At 55.8% G+C, this 19,159-nt stretch overlaps 1 protein-coding gene across 9 annotated transcripts in view; it reads left to right on the top strand.

The window, feature by feature from the left end:
- PTPRF (protein tyrosine phosphatase receptor type F) overlaps positions 1-19,159 on the top strand; it is an 88,479-nt gene that overhangs the window by 17,811 nt on the left and 51,509 nt on the right. For 8 of the 9 annotated variants that reach the window (XM_047871136.1, XM_047871144.1, XM_047871143.1 and 5 more), the window contains 2 exons: positions 5,987-6,132; positions 6,300-6,441. In XM_047871136.1, the coding sequence (XP_047727092.1) occupies positions 5,987-6,132; positions 6,300-6,441 (288 nt within the window). Of the gene's footprint in view, positions 1-2,938; positions 3,057-5,986; positions 6,133-6,299; positions 6,442-19,159 lie in introns of those variants that run through there. The other variant, XM_047871141.1, reaches the window with a different exon arrangement.

The following is a 19,159-nucleotide window of genomic DNA, read 5'->3' as shown; positions in this document are numbered from 1 at the left end:
GCAGGCGCCCCAGAGAATTGACGACCGGAGCAGTGAAGCGCGGAGCGGACAAATGTGTTTCTATAGGCCTCTTAACGAGACAAATGAATGGGAGCCCTGGCCTCTGAGGGGAGCGGAGGGAAGGGGGGTGGAGAAGCAGCTGCCAAGAGTTAGCCCAGAGGCCCCAGCGTTAATGCCGACTCAGCTCCGATGGAGACCCAGGCACGCGGGGTGCGGGCAGCTCCCCCAGCCCAGGTCTTTGTGGTTTCTCAAGGGGAAGGCTTGTAGGGGGCTAGAGGTGGTCCCAAGCAGGAAGAGGTTTCTCCTTCTCTAACGTGCAAGTCAGGTGCTAGGTGGCCACCCAGGCCTGCCTCTGGAACACGCAGTGGGGGGTTACTACGGTGTGTGCTGTTGGGAGGCAGCACTGGCACAGAGGTAGTGATCTAAGCACTTGGGAAGGGCGTTGGGAGGCTTCCTGGAAGAAGGGAACCCTGAACAGTGACTGGATATTTGCTGATGGTGGGTGTTGCACAATGGGATAAGATGGGGCAGGGGGGATAGGGATGGCACTTGGGCTTCTCCATGGAGCTCATGAAAGAGATACAGTGAAAACCATCTCCCTTTTGTTCCAGGATAGCATAGGACAGAGGCAGGGATGCAGCACAGGTGATCAGGTTTGAGCAAGGACCTGGTTACAGCCTAGTGACTTGGAATCATAGGAACCTGGAGTAGGATGCCCGATGCTGGAGGGGTAGATGGGGTCAGGGCAGGGGCCTGAGTAGCTGAGGGTGTGTCTGTCATGTCATACCCCTGCCCCGCCAGCCTTATGGGAGGCAGGGCCACCGGCTAGGTAGGACCTGGTGGCCTGCCTAGACTCTGCCCTCCGTGGCACTTCTGGCAGGTTGCTTTCTCTCTCTGGGCCTGTTTTCCTATTGCACAATAAGGGTAGTCACTCCTACCTGGAAAGGTTAACTGAGGTCACATGTTCGAGGCACCTGGCACCAAGTATGTGGTCCCTGCATCTGGGGCCATGACCTGGGGGCTCCCTGTGTGTCCCCTGGGAGCCCGGGGTTGTCTCTGAGCAGGCTCCCCTCTGGAGGGCACCAAGAACGGTCATAGGAGCCAGAGTTAATGAGTCCCCAGCTCATTAGGCAGTTCAGGGCCTGGGAAATCCACCTCTCCAGGAGCTCCCTCCCCTGCCTCGCTGTCCCTCACTCCCTCATGGCCGCGTGTCTGCTCTCTGCTTCCGTGTACACGTGTGTGGACATGTGTGTATGTGCTCTGCAGGGAAGGCACAAAATAGCAGTCCGTCTCTCCCTGTGGACAAGCCTCCAGGGTGGCCCGGCTTGGCTGGCTGAACACCCTCTGCCCCAGAAGTGTGCCCACCCTCTGTCCAAGCTAGCCCACTCGTTTCCTTTATTTGGCCACTCATTCCCATTGTACATGGGCTCAGTGGCCTGCTTGAATGGAGAGTGTCCCAGGGCTTACCTCTGGGACCTGCTGCCCAAATTGCTGTGTGGCCCACAACCTCCGTGCAGTGAAGAAGGGGGGAAGGTCCAGAAGAGCGCTGGAACCACATTCTGGTGGGGGCAGAAGGCCCCTCCTGGCACGTGGTCTCTGAAGTTCTTCAGACCCCCCCCCACTGAACACCAGGCAGCACCTGAGTCAGCACCTGGCAAGAGTGGTCTAGTGGCTTGATTTTGACAGCGTGTCTGGGGACGTAATCAGTCAGTGTAGCTGTTACCAGTGCTGGAATGGGAAACCCAGAGGGCTGCTGGATGCAGGGCAGGCTCCCACAGGCTTGGGCGTGGGGTGCACGAGAGGGCAGGGCACACGCAAAGGCAAGCAGGTACCCACTGGCCTGGCCTGTCAGGGCAGGTCTGGGTAGGGGGTAGCCAGCCCACCAGAGCCAAGCGGTGTCCCAGCACACTGTTTGGCCCATGATAGGTGCTCTCTTTTGAAAGAGTCAGGAAAGGTGAACCTGGAGAGAGGTTAGCAGGAGCAAGTGTGGGGAGGGGAGTAGGGAGACTGAAATCAGCCCAGGGTTTGTAGCTGGGAAGAGACCTGGTCAGATTTGTGCTCCCCAGAGGTGGGCCTGGTGAACAAAAGGGGCAGGGGCTTGGCAGGGCTGTGGGACACCAACGAGCTGGAGTAATGGGGTTTGGCTGTCATGCTGGGTGAGGGGCCCCTGGGTGGGAGTGGGGGTGGGTTCAGGAAGCGGAGGGTGAGGCCTGAGTAAGGGGAGGGGCCTGCCCTGCCCGCTAGCACTGATGGAGGGGGGGAGCTCAGGAGGCTCTGCCAGTCAGGCGGGTGGGTGGGCTGGGCGGGGCACTGGCCTCTCTCCAGCCTTCCAGGGTTCTGCCTCCTCAGTGGCCCCAGGACTTGGGCACCATCCAGCCTCCACACTTGTTGGCCTTTTCCCTCCTCGCCATTCTCTCTCTCTCTCTCTCTCTCTCTCTCTCTCTCTCTCTCTCTCTCTCTCTCTCGTGACCCAGACCTGGCTCGCCTCCCCAGCTTCTGGTTCTTTGTTTGGTGGGGAGGCCCCGCCCCCAGGCGCGCTCTCCGGCCATTCCGGTTCAGCAGGTTCCAGCCTCTGCTTTCTGCTGCGGACACGTTGAGGCAGGAGTCCAGGAGGGTTTCCACCCTGGGCTCCTCTCCCTGGTAGAGCGGGCTTCCCCCTGGCGTGTGAGGGGCTTCGGTCTCCATCCTCCGCAGGCATGCCTTCCCTCGTCAGGTCACCCCTTCATTTGTTTTACACCCCCGTGTGCCAGGAACTGGGTCGGGCAACTGGGACGGGGCAGGAAGCAAAGCAGGGTGAGGAAGCGGCTGTGAACCAGATACTCCCCGCCCCCCAAATGTAGAAAAAGTAATAACCTCACACACGTGCTATGTAACAAACTGTGAGCAGTGCTGTGAGAGAGGCGGGGAGAGTTACGAGAGAGCTTAAAGCCAGGAACTGAGCTAATGGAGCAGCGGACGGCGACAGGGAGACCAAGGAAGGTTTTCTGAGGAAATGATGTTTAAGTTGAGATCAGGAAGGTGAATAGGAGTTCGTGGGTGAAGAGGATGTCTAAAAGGTTTGTGGCAGCAGGAACAGCTACTCCAAGGGCCCTGAGGCCACAGGGAACGTCACTCCTCCAGGGGCTGGGAAGCCAGGGCTGGGGTGGGGGGCGGGTGGGGAGTGGCTGGGGTCAGACCTGGCGAGGCTCTGTCCACCCTGAAAGGAGTTGAAGTTTTGTTTTGATAGCAGTGGGAGGCCTCTGCAGGGTTTTGGTCAGAGGAGAGGGGCAGTTCACTCGGGCTGCTGAACAGACACTAGACTGGAGGCAGGGACGCAGCTTGCTGGTCGGGCCGAATCTTCATCTTCAGTCAAGGGAAGGTGGCATCTGGACTAAGGTAGTGGCAGTGCAGAAGGAGATCATGGAGCTGCTGTCATCAGGTCCTTGGGTGTCGGGGAGGTGCACACCCAGTGGAGCCTGAGTGGGCAGAGTCCTGTCCGAGAGGACCAAGGAGGCCCCGTCTGAAAGGACCAGCAAACAGGGACATGTTCTGCGGACAGCGGCAGACTGGGAGAGTCTGGAGCCTCTTTCAGGGCGCAGTCGGAGGAAATGGGGAGCAAATTGTAGCTTCTAGGCCCTCTACGTTATTCCCATGCCACTCTGACCCTCACCAAGGGTATGTGTTTCCCCACCAAGGCTGCCCCTGGCTCTTCGGGCCCAGCTGCTCTCACCCCCTCTAAGTACTCCGCAAGCAGTCAGGTGGGGAGGCCTGAGTTTCCCTCCTCCAGGGAGCCTTCAGTGCTGCAGGAAGAGCTTAGGATTGGAAACACCAATCAAACCCTAGCTCCACCCCCCCATCACTGTGTGACTTGTTACTTAACCTTCCGAGCCTCCATTTCCTCATCTCTTAAAATGAATATGATACTACTACCCACGTCATTTTGTTTTGTTTTCTTTATGAAGTATTTATTTTTAAGAGAGAGAGAGCGCGCGCATGCACGAGCAAGCAGGGGAGGGGCAGAGAGAGAGGGAGAGAGTCCCAAGCAAGTGCTGCGCTGAGCGTAGAGCTCAACATGAGGCTCGAGTCACGAACCTGTGAGATCATGACCTGAGCCAAAACCAAGAGTCAGACGCCTGACTGACTGAACCACACAGGTGCCCCCACATCATTGTTTTAAGACTTCAAGTGAGAGCAGCAGCTGCCTCCCACGCAGGACCCACCAACCGTCATGCCTGTGCACGCCCTCGACAGCCCTCGTCACATTCTGTCCACACAGACCCGTGGGCCCTGGCACCATTTTGCAGATGAGAAAACAGAGGCTCAGAGATGATGAGTGACTTGCGTAAAAATTACATAAAACTTGCAGAGCCTGCCGGGCCCCTGGGTGCTGGATAAAGTGGTTCCCTTCCTGCTCGCTGCAAGGCTAAGCCCTCTTACTCTGTAACTGCTGACCCCACTGGTCCCCGGACCCTCCCCTCCTGCGGGACTGCGCCCATCGCTGTCCACTGGATCCTGGGTCGGCACGCTCTCCCTGTCTGCTTCCTCCTTCCCAGCAGCATTTAAACGTTGTCTTTCACGTCTTAGGAAATCAAAAAAGAAACCAAGATGTAAGCCTCCCTGGACCCCTTACCCCCTGTAGGTGCCATCCTTTCTGTGGCTTCTCATCACAACCAGTCTCCTTTAAATGGTCACTGCACTCTTCTCTCCACTTTCTCACCATCCCCGCTCACCCCTCCACCTTCTTTGGTCCGGCTTCCCCCAGCACACCACTGACCCTGCTCTTCATAAAGCCCCGCTATTCTGTACCAGGCGTTTGGGAGTCAGACAGGCTTGAATTCAAGCCTCGGAAATGCCCCTCGTTGCCTGTGTGACCTTGGACAAGTGACTTCACCTTTCTGGGCCTGTAAACTGGGGATAACAACGAGGAAGGACTAAATGAGATAAAGTACCTGGTGCGGAGTGGGTGCTTAGCGAGGGATGGTCATCACTGCACACACGTGTTTCTGTGCCAGAGATCAGGTCAGGCCTGGGCTCATTGGTACTGAGCAGGTGGTCTGAAAGGTCATTTCTCACGGTATTAGCCTTTCTGGAACTGTTCATTGGCCTGATTAATAGGAAATGGATCCTCTGTCAGGATTAACGAGGCGTTGCTACATCTTAATGAAAAGCAGGTTTCTCTGGTCTCGTGACCCCCGCCAGGGGGTGGGATTCATAGGGACAGGTGCTCCAGGTCAGCCCTGGTGTGTGTACCAAGGTGATATGGGCATGACAGTACAGTGTCTGAGCCCCCTTCTTCCTTCCCCTCCCCCACCTCCCAGTGGACACGCCGGGGAGATGTACAGGCTATCAGAAGGCAATAGCCAAGTCAGTGGGGGTGGGGGCGGGGCAGATTTACAGGAAAGCATTCACCTGGGAAGACGTCCAGAGACACTTAAAGAGGTGGAATGTCTAGGCCTTTCAGGACTGCTGGTATGTGGGGGCTGAGAGAGGAGGAATCACGGTTTCTGGCTTGAGCCTTGGGGTAGATGGAGGTACCATCCCCCAGATGGAGAGCAGTGGGGGAGGGACCAGTCTGAGAGGTGCTGGGGCTCTTCCAGGCAGCACTCAGCATGCCTTTGTCCTCTTGCTTGGAACTGATGGGGGATGGGAGACAGAGAGTAGTATAGTGGTTAAAGCATGGACTCCAGACACAGGACTCTTGGGTTCAAATCTCAGCTCTGCCACTAACCAGCTGTGTCATGTTAGACAAATCCCTTAACTTCTCTGTGCCTTGATTTTCTTCTCTATAAGCGGATGTGATTATAGCACCCACCTCATATACTGCAGTTCTTTTGAGTAGTGCCTGGCACATAGTAAGCACTGTGTATGGGTTAGGTGTCACTATTCATATTTTCTTTATAGATCTTGCCACACACACACACAAACCCCCCCATGACTGCCACCTGCAGAGTGTTGGTGATGTCGGTGGTGACTGTGTCATGGTGACTTGGTGTCTCCATCTCTCCAGGCAAACCTGTCTTCGTTAAAGTCCCTGAGGACCAGACTGGGCTGTCGGGAGGAGTGGCTTCCTTTGTGTGCCAAGCCACAGGGGAGCCCAAGCCACGCATCACATGGATGAAGAAGGGGAAGAAAGTCAGCTCCCAGCGCTTTGAGGTAAGACCTTGGGTAGGAAGGGGCTGGCAGAGTTCAGGGTCTGCCTATCCTATTCTGGGGTCTGGTCCTACATCCCCTCTCCTTGGTCTTCCTCCTCAGGGGCCTTTTGGAGGTGGGAGGATGTCTGATCCTGAGCAGACTGTGACCCTGTGTCTGTCCTCTGGCAGGTGATTGAGTTTGATGATGGGGCAGGGTCCGTGTTGCGGATCCAGCCATTGCGGGCGCAACGAGATGAAGCCATCTACGAGTGCACGGCCACCAACAGTCTGGGAGAGATCAACACTAGTGCCAAGCTCTCAGTGCTCGAAGGTACGTGCTGGAGAGGAACGTGGCATGGTGGGTGGGTAGAATGACGTGTGGGAAGAGCCAGTCAGCCAGCCCCGTCCCTGCCATGGGCGGGTGTGTGTTTGGCAGAAAGGAAAACTGGCCATCTTGGCATCAGCAAAGGTCAGAAGTGGACAGGGATGGTCATTGGATCTGGCCTGGATTGTTTGGCTTGCGCCGAGGCCAGCTGTGTCTTTATGTCCTGTTGAACCATGGTATTGCTCTGGTAGGGTTTGGGTCTGAGGTCTGATTTGAGGTGTGGGGCTGCAATTATGTATCGTTTGGGTTACTTGGCTTGTAGCGGTGGATCTGATTGTCCTGTGGGGCAGTGGGCTTCAGAGAGGTGTGTTCCCTTATGAACCAGGGCCCTAGGCTGGAGGCTAGGACTCTGTGGGTGGATTTTAGTGTCTTCTCACCTGATGGTTGCTGCATTCATTCACAAATACTCCCTAATGCTGCTGTAAAGTCCAGGGGGCATCTGATCAGGGCCCTGCCCTTGATATAGTTTCCAGTAAGTCCTATGGGGGCAGCCAGGGGGGTAGGAGAGCACAGAGGAGGGGGAGCTGTTATCTAAGCTGAGTCCTAAGGATAACTAGGAGCTGGGGTAGGGGGCTAGGCAGAAATAACAGCATCTGCATATACCAAGGCCCAGAGGGAGGAGAGAAGGGAATTTTCACGGAACTCTGAGTAGTTCAGTTTGGTCTGGGGGATGGGTGGAGCTCGAGGGCACAGAGAGAAGCCGGGGGAGAAACCATTCAGCATGGACCTGGGGAGGTTAGAGGGCAGATCACACAGGCCCAGGCTAAGAATTGAACACTTTTCTAGGGATGTAAGAAGCCACGGGCTAGGGAGTGACATGATCAGTCCCCAGCCACAATGGATTCATCAGTCTGAATATGTCTGTGTGTATTTTCAAAATAGAGCCTTGATTGTTGCCTTTTTTGAAAAAAAATTGCAGTAACAATACCTGTTGGCTGTTGAAAATTTGATAAATATGAAATAGCATGTAGGAAAAAGTAAAAATCAGATGTTATTTTGCCTCTTCCAGTAATATTTGGTTTTTTCCTTGCCCATTTTCTGTGCAGGCATTATATATACAGTTGACCCTTGAATAGTGCAGGGGTTAGTTTGCCAACCCTCCCCACGACTGCCAAGCGGTTGAAAATCTGCATATTGCTTTTGACGTTTCCAAAACTTAGCTACTATAGTCTATGGTCTACTGGAAGCCTTGCCAATAACATAAAAGTCAATTAACACATCTCTTATATATGTATTATATACTGTATTCTTAGGATAAAACAAGATGGAGAAAAGAAAATCTCATTAAGATAATCACGAGAGCGGCTCCTGGGTGGCACAGTCGGTTAAGCATCCGACTCTTGGTTTCGGCGTGGCTCAGATCATGATCCCGTGGTTTATGGGATCGAGCCCTGCATTGGGCTCTGTGCTGGCAGTGCAGAGCCTGCTTGGGATTCTGTCTCCCTCTCTCTCTCCCTGTCCCCCACTCACACTGTCTCTGTCTCTCTCAAAATAAATAAGTAAACTTAAAAAAAAATTTTTAAATAAAAAAAGAAAAGTGAGAGAGGGGTGCCTGGCTGGTTCAGTCAGTAGAGCATGCAACTCTTGACCTCAGGGTTGTGAGTTTAAGCCCAACATGGGGTGTAGAGATTACTAAAAAAATAAACTTAAAAGAAAATCATGAGAGAAAATACATTTAAATATAGTCCTATGCCATATTGAAAAAAGTCCACATATAAGTGCACCTGTGCAGTTCAAACCCGTGTTGTGGGAGGGTCAATTGTATAAGAAAAGTGGGTCGTGCCCTGCCCAATGATTTGTGGCCTGCTTTTTTTTCCCCCAAGATTTTATTTAAAAAAAAATTTCTGAGGGGTGCCTGGGTGTCTCAGTCGGTTGAGCGCCCAACTTCAGCTCAGGTCAGGATCTCACAGCTCGTGAGAGCCTGACAGAGCCATGTCAGGCTCTGTGCTGACAGCTCGGAGCCTGGAGCCTGCTTCAGATTCTGTGTCTCCCTGTCTCTCTGCCCCTAACCCACTCATGTTCTGTCTCTGTCTCTCTCAAAAAATAGATAAACATTAAAAAAAATTTTTTTAATTTTTTTTTTCAATGTTTGTTTATTTTTGGGACAGAGAGAGACAGAGCATGAACGGGGGAGGGGCAGAGAGAGAGGGAGACACAGAATCGGAAACAGGCTCCAGGCTCCGAGCCATCAGTCCAGAGCCTGACGCGGGGCTCGAACTCACGGACCGCGAGATCGTGACCTGGCTGAAGTCGGACGCTTAACCAACTGCGCCACCCAGGCGCCCCAAAAAAATTTTTTTTAATAAAACAAATTTCTGAGAGAGAGCGAGAGAGAGAGAGAGAGAGAGAGAGAGAGCGCGCGCAAGTAGGGGAGGGGCAGAGAGTGAGACAGGATCTGAAGTGGGCTCTGCACTGACAGCAAAGAACCTGACGCAGGGCTTGAACCCATGAACGGTGAGATCATGACCTGAGCCGAAGTCCAACACTTAACTGATTGAGCCATCGAGGCGCCCCTCCAAGATTTTAAGTAATCTCCGCACCCAACGTGGGGCTCCAACTCACAATCCCGAGATCAAGAGTGATGTGCTCCACTGACTGAGCCAGCCAGGTGCCCCTCATTTGTAGACCACTTTTTAACGTAACCCATCATGAACATCTTCCTCACCGTTAAATATTCTGTATCATTATTTTTAATGGCTGTAGGTATCACATGAAGTACCTTAGTTTATTTGGCCATTCCTTTATTGTTGGACACATACGTTGTTCCCCCTTTTTTTTTGCTTTTATAAATAAAGCGCTATACACTTTCTTGCAGATCAGATGTGTTCACCTTCCTGATTATTTCCTTATTCTAGATTCATGGAAGTGGAATTGCTGGATCAAAGGACACATGAATTTTTAAGCCTTTCAGTATTTCCAGAAGATTGTGTCAGTTTACACTCCCACCAAGCAGGGCATAAGAGGGCCTCTTTTCTGCATATCCTCACCAGCAGTGGGAATTATCATTAAAAAAAAGTCTTTGCCAAGTTAATAGGCAAAAAATGGCATCTCAATTTAATTTGCATTTCTTTGATTACAAGAGCAGTTGAACATCTTTTCACATTGGCCATTTTTACGCTATGGCTTTATGTGTTTGCATGCATCCATTCAGTAACTTCCTTGTGCCTGTGTGTCTCCTGTGGGCGGTGAGGGATGGGGGGAACTCCAGTTTAGAGGGGCAGTGGAAGACAGTGGTTAAGAGCAGGGGCTCCAGACCACTTCCTCTCTTACCTTGTGACCTTGACTAGTAACTATGCCTCTGAGCCTCATCTGCTCCACCTGTAAATGGGGATGTAATACCTACTGCCCAAGCTGATTTGGAGGATTGAATATGATGTAAAGTACCTTGCAGGATCCAGCGAACGGTAGCTGCTATTGTGCTGGAAGTTGTACATCCTGGCGGTACCTGGCTCCCATGGCATCATCCAGGTGATGCGGCCCCATGGTCCATTCCCATGGAGGGGACTCCCCTGTGGAGCAGGGCCCCAGAGGACAGGCGTTGGGCCAGGACCACTGTTTGCCAAGTGCCCTGAGCTCAGTTTCTGTCCTCTAACCAGGGGACAAGTAGTTCAGCCTTGCCTTCCCTCCTGTTGGCATCTGCCCCAGCGGGGAGCCTTCTGTCCTACCCTGGCATCCAGGCATCTGGCTGAAGGGCCAGAACTGTGGCTCCTGCCCAAGAGGGCATCTTCTGAGACTGTCATGTTGAAGAAAGAGGACCTCTGGGTTAGTGTTGAAAGAGAAATCCACCCCTCTCCAATCCCCGCCCCCCCCCCCCCCCCCCCCCGCCCCGGCCCCTGCCTATGCCCCTGTTCCTTTGTGGGCACTCTCCTAACCCCACCACTGCCCTGGACAGCTTTGTTTTTTAAAGGATTGGGGAGGATACAGCTGGTCTTTCAGGCTCGGAAAGTGAGGGGATTCAGACTTGGAGGGACCCCCTCCGTCCTGAGGGGCATTCTTGAATGAAGGTTTCTCTAGCAGGGGTCTGGGGTTTGTTTGTGTTTCTGAGCTGTGGGAGGAGGTCCGTGGTGAGTGTGGGGCAGGTCCCTGCCCTGCTTGTGCTCCTGTCCCCCGTGAGGGCGGAGCTCTGAGCCCCTCCTCCTCCTGAAACATCCATCCAGGAAGATGAAATGCTGACTTACCGTGTTGGTCTGTGTAACCTTGACCAGGCTCCTGGCTTGGCAGAAAGGAGGGGAGTAGGAGGCCTCAAAGGGGCCAGGAGGTGGGGCCAGGAGGAAGCAGCCCAGACAGCGACCATCCCACCCCTCCCTGCCCTCCTGTGCAGGCCTGGAAAGTTGGGGGGTGTGGAGGGAGCAGGGAGAAAGGATAGTGTGACTGGGAGGAGAGCCAGGGCCATCCCGGGAGGCCACCACAGGTTCTCAGGAAGCCTGGGGTGAGGATGAAGCTGGTTTGGGGGACAGGAATAAGAGTGGAGTCCTCTTCCGGTGTCACACACTGCATGTAGGCCAAAAGCACCAGTACACGGTCATGCTTACTGCGCATTGGGCTTTTCAGAGGAGTGGCTGAGGGCCGCCTGCGGCGACCTGGCTCAGGGGAGGAATTGGTGTACCCCCAAAAGGGAGCCCAGGCCTGCGAGTCTGGTCCTGTTCCCCCCTGTCCTGTGTTGTTCCGCAACAGGCCCAGCCTCCCCCATACGTGGCTCGGGAAACACCCCACACTGCCTAAGGCTCCCTGAGCCTCTCCCTGGTCCCGGCCTTTGCACCCAGCTCCCCGACGGGACTGCCACTCCCCGTGTGACCAGGTGTGGCCCAATGTGCCCCAGCTGCCCTGTGGTGTGCAGCCGGCTGCCTGCCCTCCCCCCACACCCATGGCTGTGGACGGGGTAGGGGTGCCCAGCACAAGCTGACTGGGGGTGAGCCTGTCCAGGCTGTGACGAGCACAGGGCCCTGCCGCCCAGTGTTCCTGTCTGAGTGGTAATTGAAGCCATTAGCGCGCCAGCCTCTCCCTCGCCCGGTAATGGCAGGAAAAGCTCTTCTCACTCCGCACTCTTGAGGCAGCGGCTGAATCACTCCCCCTCCAACCCGCCCGCTGCCGCCACTGAGACAGAGAATCTGACATTTTCCCTCTGGAGGGAGGGGGAGGGGAGGCAGGCTTTGCTTCTTGGCCTTTCCCTCCAGGAGGTGGGGGGAGTGAGGGTCTTAGAGCTCATTCTGGAGGTTACGATTCAGCTGAGCCAGTGGGTTCCAAGCCAGGCAGGACAGTGGTCAGGAAAGCCCCGGAGGAGGCCAGACAGCAGAGATGTGGGCAGGGCCCTGGTGACTTGGGTAGGTTCTGGAGGGCCATGGAAGGGGTGGGGGGGAGAGGTGGAGGACTTGGGGGAGGGGCGGGTGAGCCCAAGAGCAGGAATGGGCTGTTTCTGACTCTGTCCCCGAGGGGCCCGGCTCAGAGTGCAGGTGGCAGCGTTTGCCTTGTGATCAGGGATGCAGCAGATGACAGGCACCCTGCGTGTCCTGTGGGTGCCCCGTGTGCCTGGGTAAGGCATTGTGTGAGGTGCGTGGCATGGTGTTAATGCAGCGGGTGTGTGCCTTACGTGCTACATGTACAGCATGGGGTGCGCAGCAGACTGTGTGTGCCTGTGTGCGTGCCTGTGTGCCCATGAGCACTGTAGGGGGTGTGTATACAGTAGGTGGTATACGCTCCACACCATGCAGTGTCTGTGTGTGTGTGCACGCATTAGTGTGTGTCTGGGGTGTGGTGGGCGACAAGCATCTTGAGCTGAATGTGTGGGGGTCGGTCTGACACTGGGGGGATGGTCAGAGAGGCTGCATCTGGGCTCATCGTCTCTCGGACCCACGGGTTCCCTGCTCAGAGCTGCTGGCAGGCAGGACGGCTGGACAGGGATGAACGCGGGACTGAGTGGTCAGGCTGACCTGTTCTCGAGTACAGTAGCTCCTCAGCACTTCCTGTGCAGCCAGGCCAGGAGGGAGGGTGCACCAGATAGAGATCCTGCCCAGACCTTGGGACCCCACTTCTTCCTCCCCTCTTCTTACCAAGGCCAGGCTGCCTTTCACCTTTTTTCACCCAGTCGACTGACCAGAACCATACCACCCACGGGTGCCACACATGGAGTGTGTCTGGTCTTGCCTACTTTGTGATAGGCTCAGGGGATGCTGTTAGGCAAGTGGGACAGTGACTGGTGTAGGGGGTCAGTCGGTGCTGGGCCTGGACCCCCGGGTTCTGCAGTGGCTCTGACCCTGGCTGGCTTTGGGACCTGTGGGGTGATGAAAGACCTCTTGAGACCACCCCCCCTCACTGTTCACCCCCATACTCAGTCCTTTTGGAAACAGCCTCAGGGACAAGAGGGCTGATGAGCAACATATGACCCTGTTCTGAGATCCTGGGCTGTGCCGGACCCAGAGCAGACCCTGAAGGGAGCTTGCTTTCAGGGCGGGTGGGTGTTTTCCCAGGGAGTCAGCACTCCCTGCCCCACCCTCCTCCCTGCCCCTGGCCCAGGCCTGGCTTTGGGGTTGGGGTCGTTGGGATAAAGAGCTACCACAGGCAGAGGATGACTTCCCAAGTGGCAGGCTGTGCCCTCTCCCTGTTGCCTACATAGGTGTCTGGGTAACAGGCTGGTTTTGCAGAAGCTGGGCCTGTCACCGCCCTAATTGGCAGCCACAGAAGGCCTAGAACCCAGGCCAGCTCCTGCCCCTCCCCTCACAGCCAAGGCATGACCTACATGCTTTTCTGGTCCAGTGACTGTGGTCTCTCTGACCTGTCCTTCCACACACCTCCCATCCCCCATCATGACCACTGTAGCATTTGGGACCCCGCAGACATGAGGCTCTGCAGCCATTTCCTGGAAAGTTCTGGGCCCTAGGCATGGGGTTGGGAGAGGTGTTAGGTAGGTGGGCACTGCCAGGAGGGCCTAAGGTCAGGCTCTGGGTTTCTTGGTACCTAGAATCCCCCATCTTCTTTGGTTTTGATCCTTCTCCAAGGGCCCAAGTGGACTCCCTTCTGAGTGGTCCTCTTGTGGTATAGCCAGTACACTTGCCTCTTCTGTTAGACAGGCAGTAGGCACCTCCCCTGCACCCAGCCTGCCCCCCCCCCTCACTCCTGCACTCAGAGGTACTTACAAGGCCCTACTATGTGTTTGGCTTCCTTGCTGGCTCCCCTCTCCCACAGACTCATGACCACAGAATGGAGCCCAGCAGCTCTGGGAATAGCTAGCCAAGTTGGAGGTTTTAAATGCCCCCGTGTGTGCAGTCTCCATCCTTAGTAAGGTGCCTCCCTCTGGTTGCCTGGGGAGAGAGGATTTTAATCAGAGGAATGACATGATCAAATGTATGCTTCAGAAAGGTCCCTGGGGGTGCAGAGCAGGGTGAAAGGAGACCAGCGAGAGATTGGGGCAGCCTTACAGGCAGTAATGGCCTAAACCCAGGCAGCAGGAAGGGGAGGAAGGGAGAATGGGCTACAAGCGGTGGAGAAAGAGTGGTGACCTGCCTGGCTACTATGGAACTGGGGAGGTGGGAGACTGTGGGTTATGGCTCTGGGCCCAGGTAGATGGTGGCACTATTTTCTACGATTCAGGACCAGGTCTGAAAGGGCAAGTCAACGAGTCTAGTTAGAAATCTGTTGTATCAGGCGTGTGTAGGCATCCAGGCGGAAGAATCCAGGAGGCCTGTGCAGATTCGCCAGCATTTCAAGGGACCTCTGAAAATGGGAGTTTTGAAGGCTGAGAAATGGCAAATCTCAGGGAGCCAGAGCCAAGAGGGAGGAAGAGGGCCCGGATGGAGCCCCAGCTGGCTAATGCTTCATGTTGGGGGGCAGCACGTGGCGGGGTGGTCCCTGGGAATCTGGTGAGAAGCCAAGGGGCTTGAGAGGTAGGAGAGAGACCTGGAGTGAGGCTGCGGGGATGGAGAGAAGACAGGCATGTGAAGGAGGAGTGCGTGGTCAGTGGGGCAGGGTGCTGTCGAGAGGTCAGGCGAGATGAACACTAAAAGTGCCCTTTGAATTTAGTCTCGTGGAGTCATGGTTGACCTTGGTGAGCTGGCCAGAAGCAGTGGGGGCGGGCGGGGGTCTGAGGAGTAAGTGGGAGGCTGTCTGTGGTCTGAACCTAGGGGGGTAAATGGATGAAAAGAATCTTCCTGGAGTAGGGCCAAGGTGGGGGAACCCCAGGAGCCGAGTCCAGCCTGGGCCAGGGCCCGGGAAGCCAGAGTGCTGCTGAGGTGTGTGCTCAGGGACAGCCCCAGGATTCACTTGAGTGTGTGTGGCCCTGAGGCCTCACCAACCAGGTTGAGTAGGGTGGTGTGAGGTGCCAGGGAAGCCCTGGAGGAGGGGGAGGCCACGGCTGCTCTCCGCTCTCACTACCACTCTTGGGCTCTCGCTGCTGACAGGCCCCAAACAGCTCAGATTCAAAAACAAAACAGGCTTTTAAGATGCCAAGTTTGATGAAATCTGAGTGCTGCAAGAGGTGGGAGTTTTCTCTTAGAAAAAGCTGAAAATGGAGACTGAAAGCTGTGAAGGAAGATGGGCCCAAGGCTCCCTAGGCCCCCGCTTACTGCTTGGAAGCTGGGAGACGGGGAGACTGTAGGTCTGGGGAAGGCATCTGAATTGATAGGTGGTGTCTTGGCCCCAACCCCGCAAAGGATGGAGCTGCCTCAGGGACAAGGCTTAAGGTGGCCTTGGTTTCCTTAGAGTGCACCGGGGTTGGGGGAACCAGCTGCCCCGCTACTCATGACGTTCCTTCGTGTTTCTCTACACGTCTCTGCATTTCCTGTGTCTCTGGGTACACGTACCTCAGCATACGTGTATCTCTGACTGCATGTTTCCACATGTGTGTGGAGTGCCTGTGTGCACTGCCTCTGGATCTGCTTGCATGAGTCTTGTTTCCACAGGTGCTTGTCACTGCAGGTGCCCCTCCATACGCGTGTGGAGGTTTCTATTTTTGCACCTGTCTCTTTCGCCATGTATATCTCTGTGGGTCCCTGGCTGTGCATGTTTCTAGGTGTCTGTGTTCAGAGACAGGGTGAGGCCAGGCCCAACACTCATGCACAGAGGAGGAGGTCAGGCTTGCAGATGGTGCCACCCCAGGGAGCCTGTGTACGTGTGTGCCGATGTGTGCCTGCGTGTGCACGGAGACGCCATGAAGCTGGGTAAACACGGGTGAGAAGGTCGTGCTGACAGACGGTGCTGCCCGCCCCAGGACCCTGCAAGGCGTCTCCATCTGTCAGCTTCCCTGGTGCAGCCCCCTCCCTCTGGCCCAGACTCAGCCTGAGGCATCCAGGCTGAGCTGGACAAAGAAACCTGTGTGTGCTTTGTAGGGGCCTCTGCAGCCTCCCTCCCCCAGCCATCGCAGCCAGCCTAAGCCCATCCCCTGTCCACCCCTACTCTGGCCTCATCTGTCAGGACCCCAACATTTGCCTTAGCTCCAACCAGCCTCACCTTCCTACTGGCCCCCCACCCTCCCCCTAGCCTTTATTTGGGCAGTCCCTCCCTCCCCCCAGAAATCTCTTCCTGCCTCCCATGCTCAAGGGTTTAGTACTCTTGTGACTGTCTCCTCCTCCAGGAAGCCACCAAGATAGCAGGTGAGTCATGGATTTGAAGCAGCTCCACCATTGCTGTGGGGTTTCGGCCAAGTGTCTACCCCTCTCTGAGCCTTAGTCTCCCTCCACCCCCTTCCCCCCACCACACACACCCTGTCATCTTCCTCTGGCCAGTGGGGACAGCAGGGAAGGAGTTTAGACCTCCCGTTGCAGTATCTAAAGACCAGTGCAGTTTGGTGCAGGAGCCCTTAATGTACTCCTGCGCACCCACCCCAAGCACGCAGACTTGGCGGGAGAGCCCTGGGAATGTGCGCACCCTACCTGTGCGTGCAGGTGAAATCCACAGACAGCTGTAGAGACTTAGGCTCCCTGGTACCTCTGAAGCCCCTTAAAGGCCCCATGGACTTCTCTTTCTCTCCCAAGGACCCCCTTTTCAGAGAATAGAAGGGCCTCCGCCCTAGAGGCACAGACACTGCAAATGCCTGGCTGAGCCTGTGAGGCAGGTGTAGGGAACCCCAGTTACGCGGTTGGGCGGTTGAGCGGGAAGGAAGCCTAAGGGGAGGGGGGGAGCAGAGAGGTGGGGAGTTGGAGTGGAGGAACAGGGTCCCGGGAGGGGCACGCCCGCTCCACCCAGACGGGGGCCGGAGGGGCGGCAGCTGCCTGGACCAATCACGGTTGCGCGCCCGCTGGGACGCGGGCACGCGCATCCTTCCTCCGCGAGCCGCCTCTCGCGTTGCCATGGTTACCGGGTGGCCTGGAGGGGGAGGAGCCCTTCCCTCCACCCGCAGCTGGGGGGGGGGGGCAGGAGGGGGGGACAGATTTTGAAGGGACTCGATGACCACACATCGGGGTGTGGGTGCGTGCAGCTTGTGTGCAGCGGGCTTCTGTGGAGCGCGGAGCCCTGAAGCCGTCGGAGGGCGTGGTATGTGGCAGGATGGTGGCGCTGCTCCCCGGGCCGCCCCTCCCGAGAGCCCAGGACCCAGCCCTGCCTGGGCGGGGTCCCACCCCCAGGGGTCGTCCAGGCCCTACCTCAGATTTAGTGGTGTGACCTTGGGCGGGTGTCTAAGCACCCCCCCTCCCCCCCCCTTCACTCATCTACCACATAGGGTTTTGGCAAAGATTAACTCATTTTTTTAAAGCATTTTAACTCAGTGCGTGGAACATAATAAATGCTCCATAACTGTAACTTTCTACTTCTCATATCCGAGCCTCAGTTTTCCTGATTGCTGATGGGTTTGGAGTGATCGTGTGAAGTCTGACTGAAAGACCTGCCCTGGTCCTTAGCCTCAGTGCTTCGGGCTATGGTGGACCTGATCCCTGTGGGTACTGGGGGTGTGCAGGGAATAAATGTGCCGGACCAGTGGATGGGTCAGTTTACACCAGCGTGCCTAGTGCCCAGCTTGGCCAGACACACGACAGGCATCAGTAAACAGCTGCTGACCTTGGCTACATCTGAATGTGCCGGAGGCCTCCTGGGGAGCGTAGAAGGAAGAGACAGCAGCGCGGTCACTCTCGAGGGGCTGGAGTCCTCCTGTGAGACACGCTTTCCCCGCTGGAGGTGCAGAACTGCAGCCTTCCCAGTTCTGCCTAGAAGCCTAGTTGGCACAAGGGACTGGCTTTTGGGTCCCGCTGTTTTATGGACAGCTCTTCACACATGCCGGTTTTAGGCTCTGGCGGCAGTGCCTGAGGCATGATCTGAGCCAAGGACGGAGCCATTGAGGGCGCGATAATTGAGGGAGGAAAATTAATTGTCCTTAATTTGGCGTAAATCCCCAAGACCTTCCCCGTGTTAGGAATTCAGAGTAGATTCCGGGACACGGGGCTGCAGGTGTTTGCGCTTCTTCCCTTCTCCCTTGATCTACCTTGCTGGTGGAGATGGGGACCAGCCGACTCCTGGGCCCGAACTCTGGCAGGCCCTGACACCCCTGTGCCCCCACTGCTCAGAGGAACTGAGCAGGGTAGGATTCAGGACTGGCACCCTGGTGGGCTAGGGTGGCTCTCACTCTCCTGAGTGTCCCCCAGCTGCTGGGAAGGGCAAGGAGGGTGTAGGGGGCGGGCCCCTCAGGCTGGGCCTCTGCCTGGGCCTTTCTGTGAAAGCAAGTGACAGCTGACCCAAAGGAGGCTGCTTCCTGCTTGGTATTTCCCAAGTCGTGTTTTCTTGCCACTTTCCTTTTTCCTGCCACTGTTTAACATTTTCCTTTTAAAAATCAGAGCTGAAAGTCAGGACACAGTGGGATCATATTTACAGCCAAGGAGATGCTGGGTTCACATCTGGAATTTATAGGGCTGCAGATGGGGAAGTAAGCATCCTGCCAGCTACTGGGAGAGGCTGAGGAGGCAAGGCCGTGCTGGGAATCCTACTGCTCCCTAGCCTGAGACCCCCCTCTCCTGAGGGGGCCACAGTCCCTTTGGGATGCCCCAGAGGGCATTTGGGATGCTGGAACCTTAGCAGAGCTCCTCCTGGGATCTAGCAGCAGATAGAGGGATGTTTTGCCCCTGCCTACTGGGGCTCCTCCAGCTTCCTCTCCTGCCTGCCTCCCCAGTCAGTCCGCCTGGTTCCCTGAGAGTCTAGAGGGAGAACTAGCCTTTCAAGCCTTTACTTTCTAGAATCGCTTCTGAGAATGCCATGTGCCTTTTTCCTGGCACAGGAGCCTGACCTCAGCAAGTGTCCCAACACATCCATCTTGTCCTGGGCCCAAGAGAGGAAGGTCCAGGCGGTGCTATATCCTGGTCGCTGCCACCACAGAGCCTTGCCCCTGCCCCCTGCCCCAGAGGAAGACTGACAGTGTTCCCATCCTCTATTGGACGTGCCTGGCGTCCACACCGACAGAGAGACTCTGCCCAGTTCTCACACACACACTCTGGTGGGGAGGACCTCTCACCAGTCCCAGGCCCTAGCCTTGGTACCTGTCTGCCCTGGTGGCTTAGCCGTTGCTAGTTATAATGATAACGTCAGCTAATATTCATTGGTGCAGGTTCTGTGTCAGACACTGCCCAGCACTTATACATCATCAGATGTAGTCCTCAAGATGGCTTTACAAGGTAGGCACTTGAACCCTGTTTCCAGATAAATGGAGGCACGGAGAGGATTAGTAATGCATCCAGGTCACAGAGCTAGTTAGTGG

The sequence above is a fragment of the Prionailurus viverrinus genome, chromosome C1 (assembly GCF_022837055.1).
Source record: "Prionailurus viverrinus isolate Anna chromosome C1, UM_Priviv_1.0, whole genome shotgun sequence".
NCBI lineage: Eukaryota > Metazoa > Chordata > Mammalia > Carnivora > Felidae > Prionailurus > Prionailurus viverrinus.
This window is presented reverse-complemented; position numbering and strand designations above follow the sequence as displayed.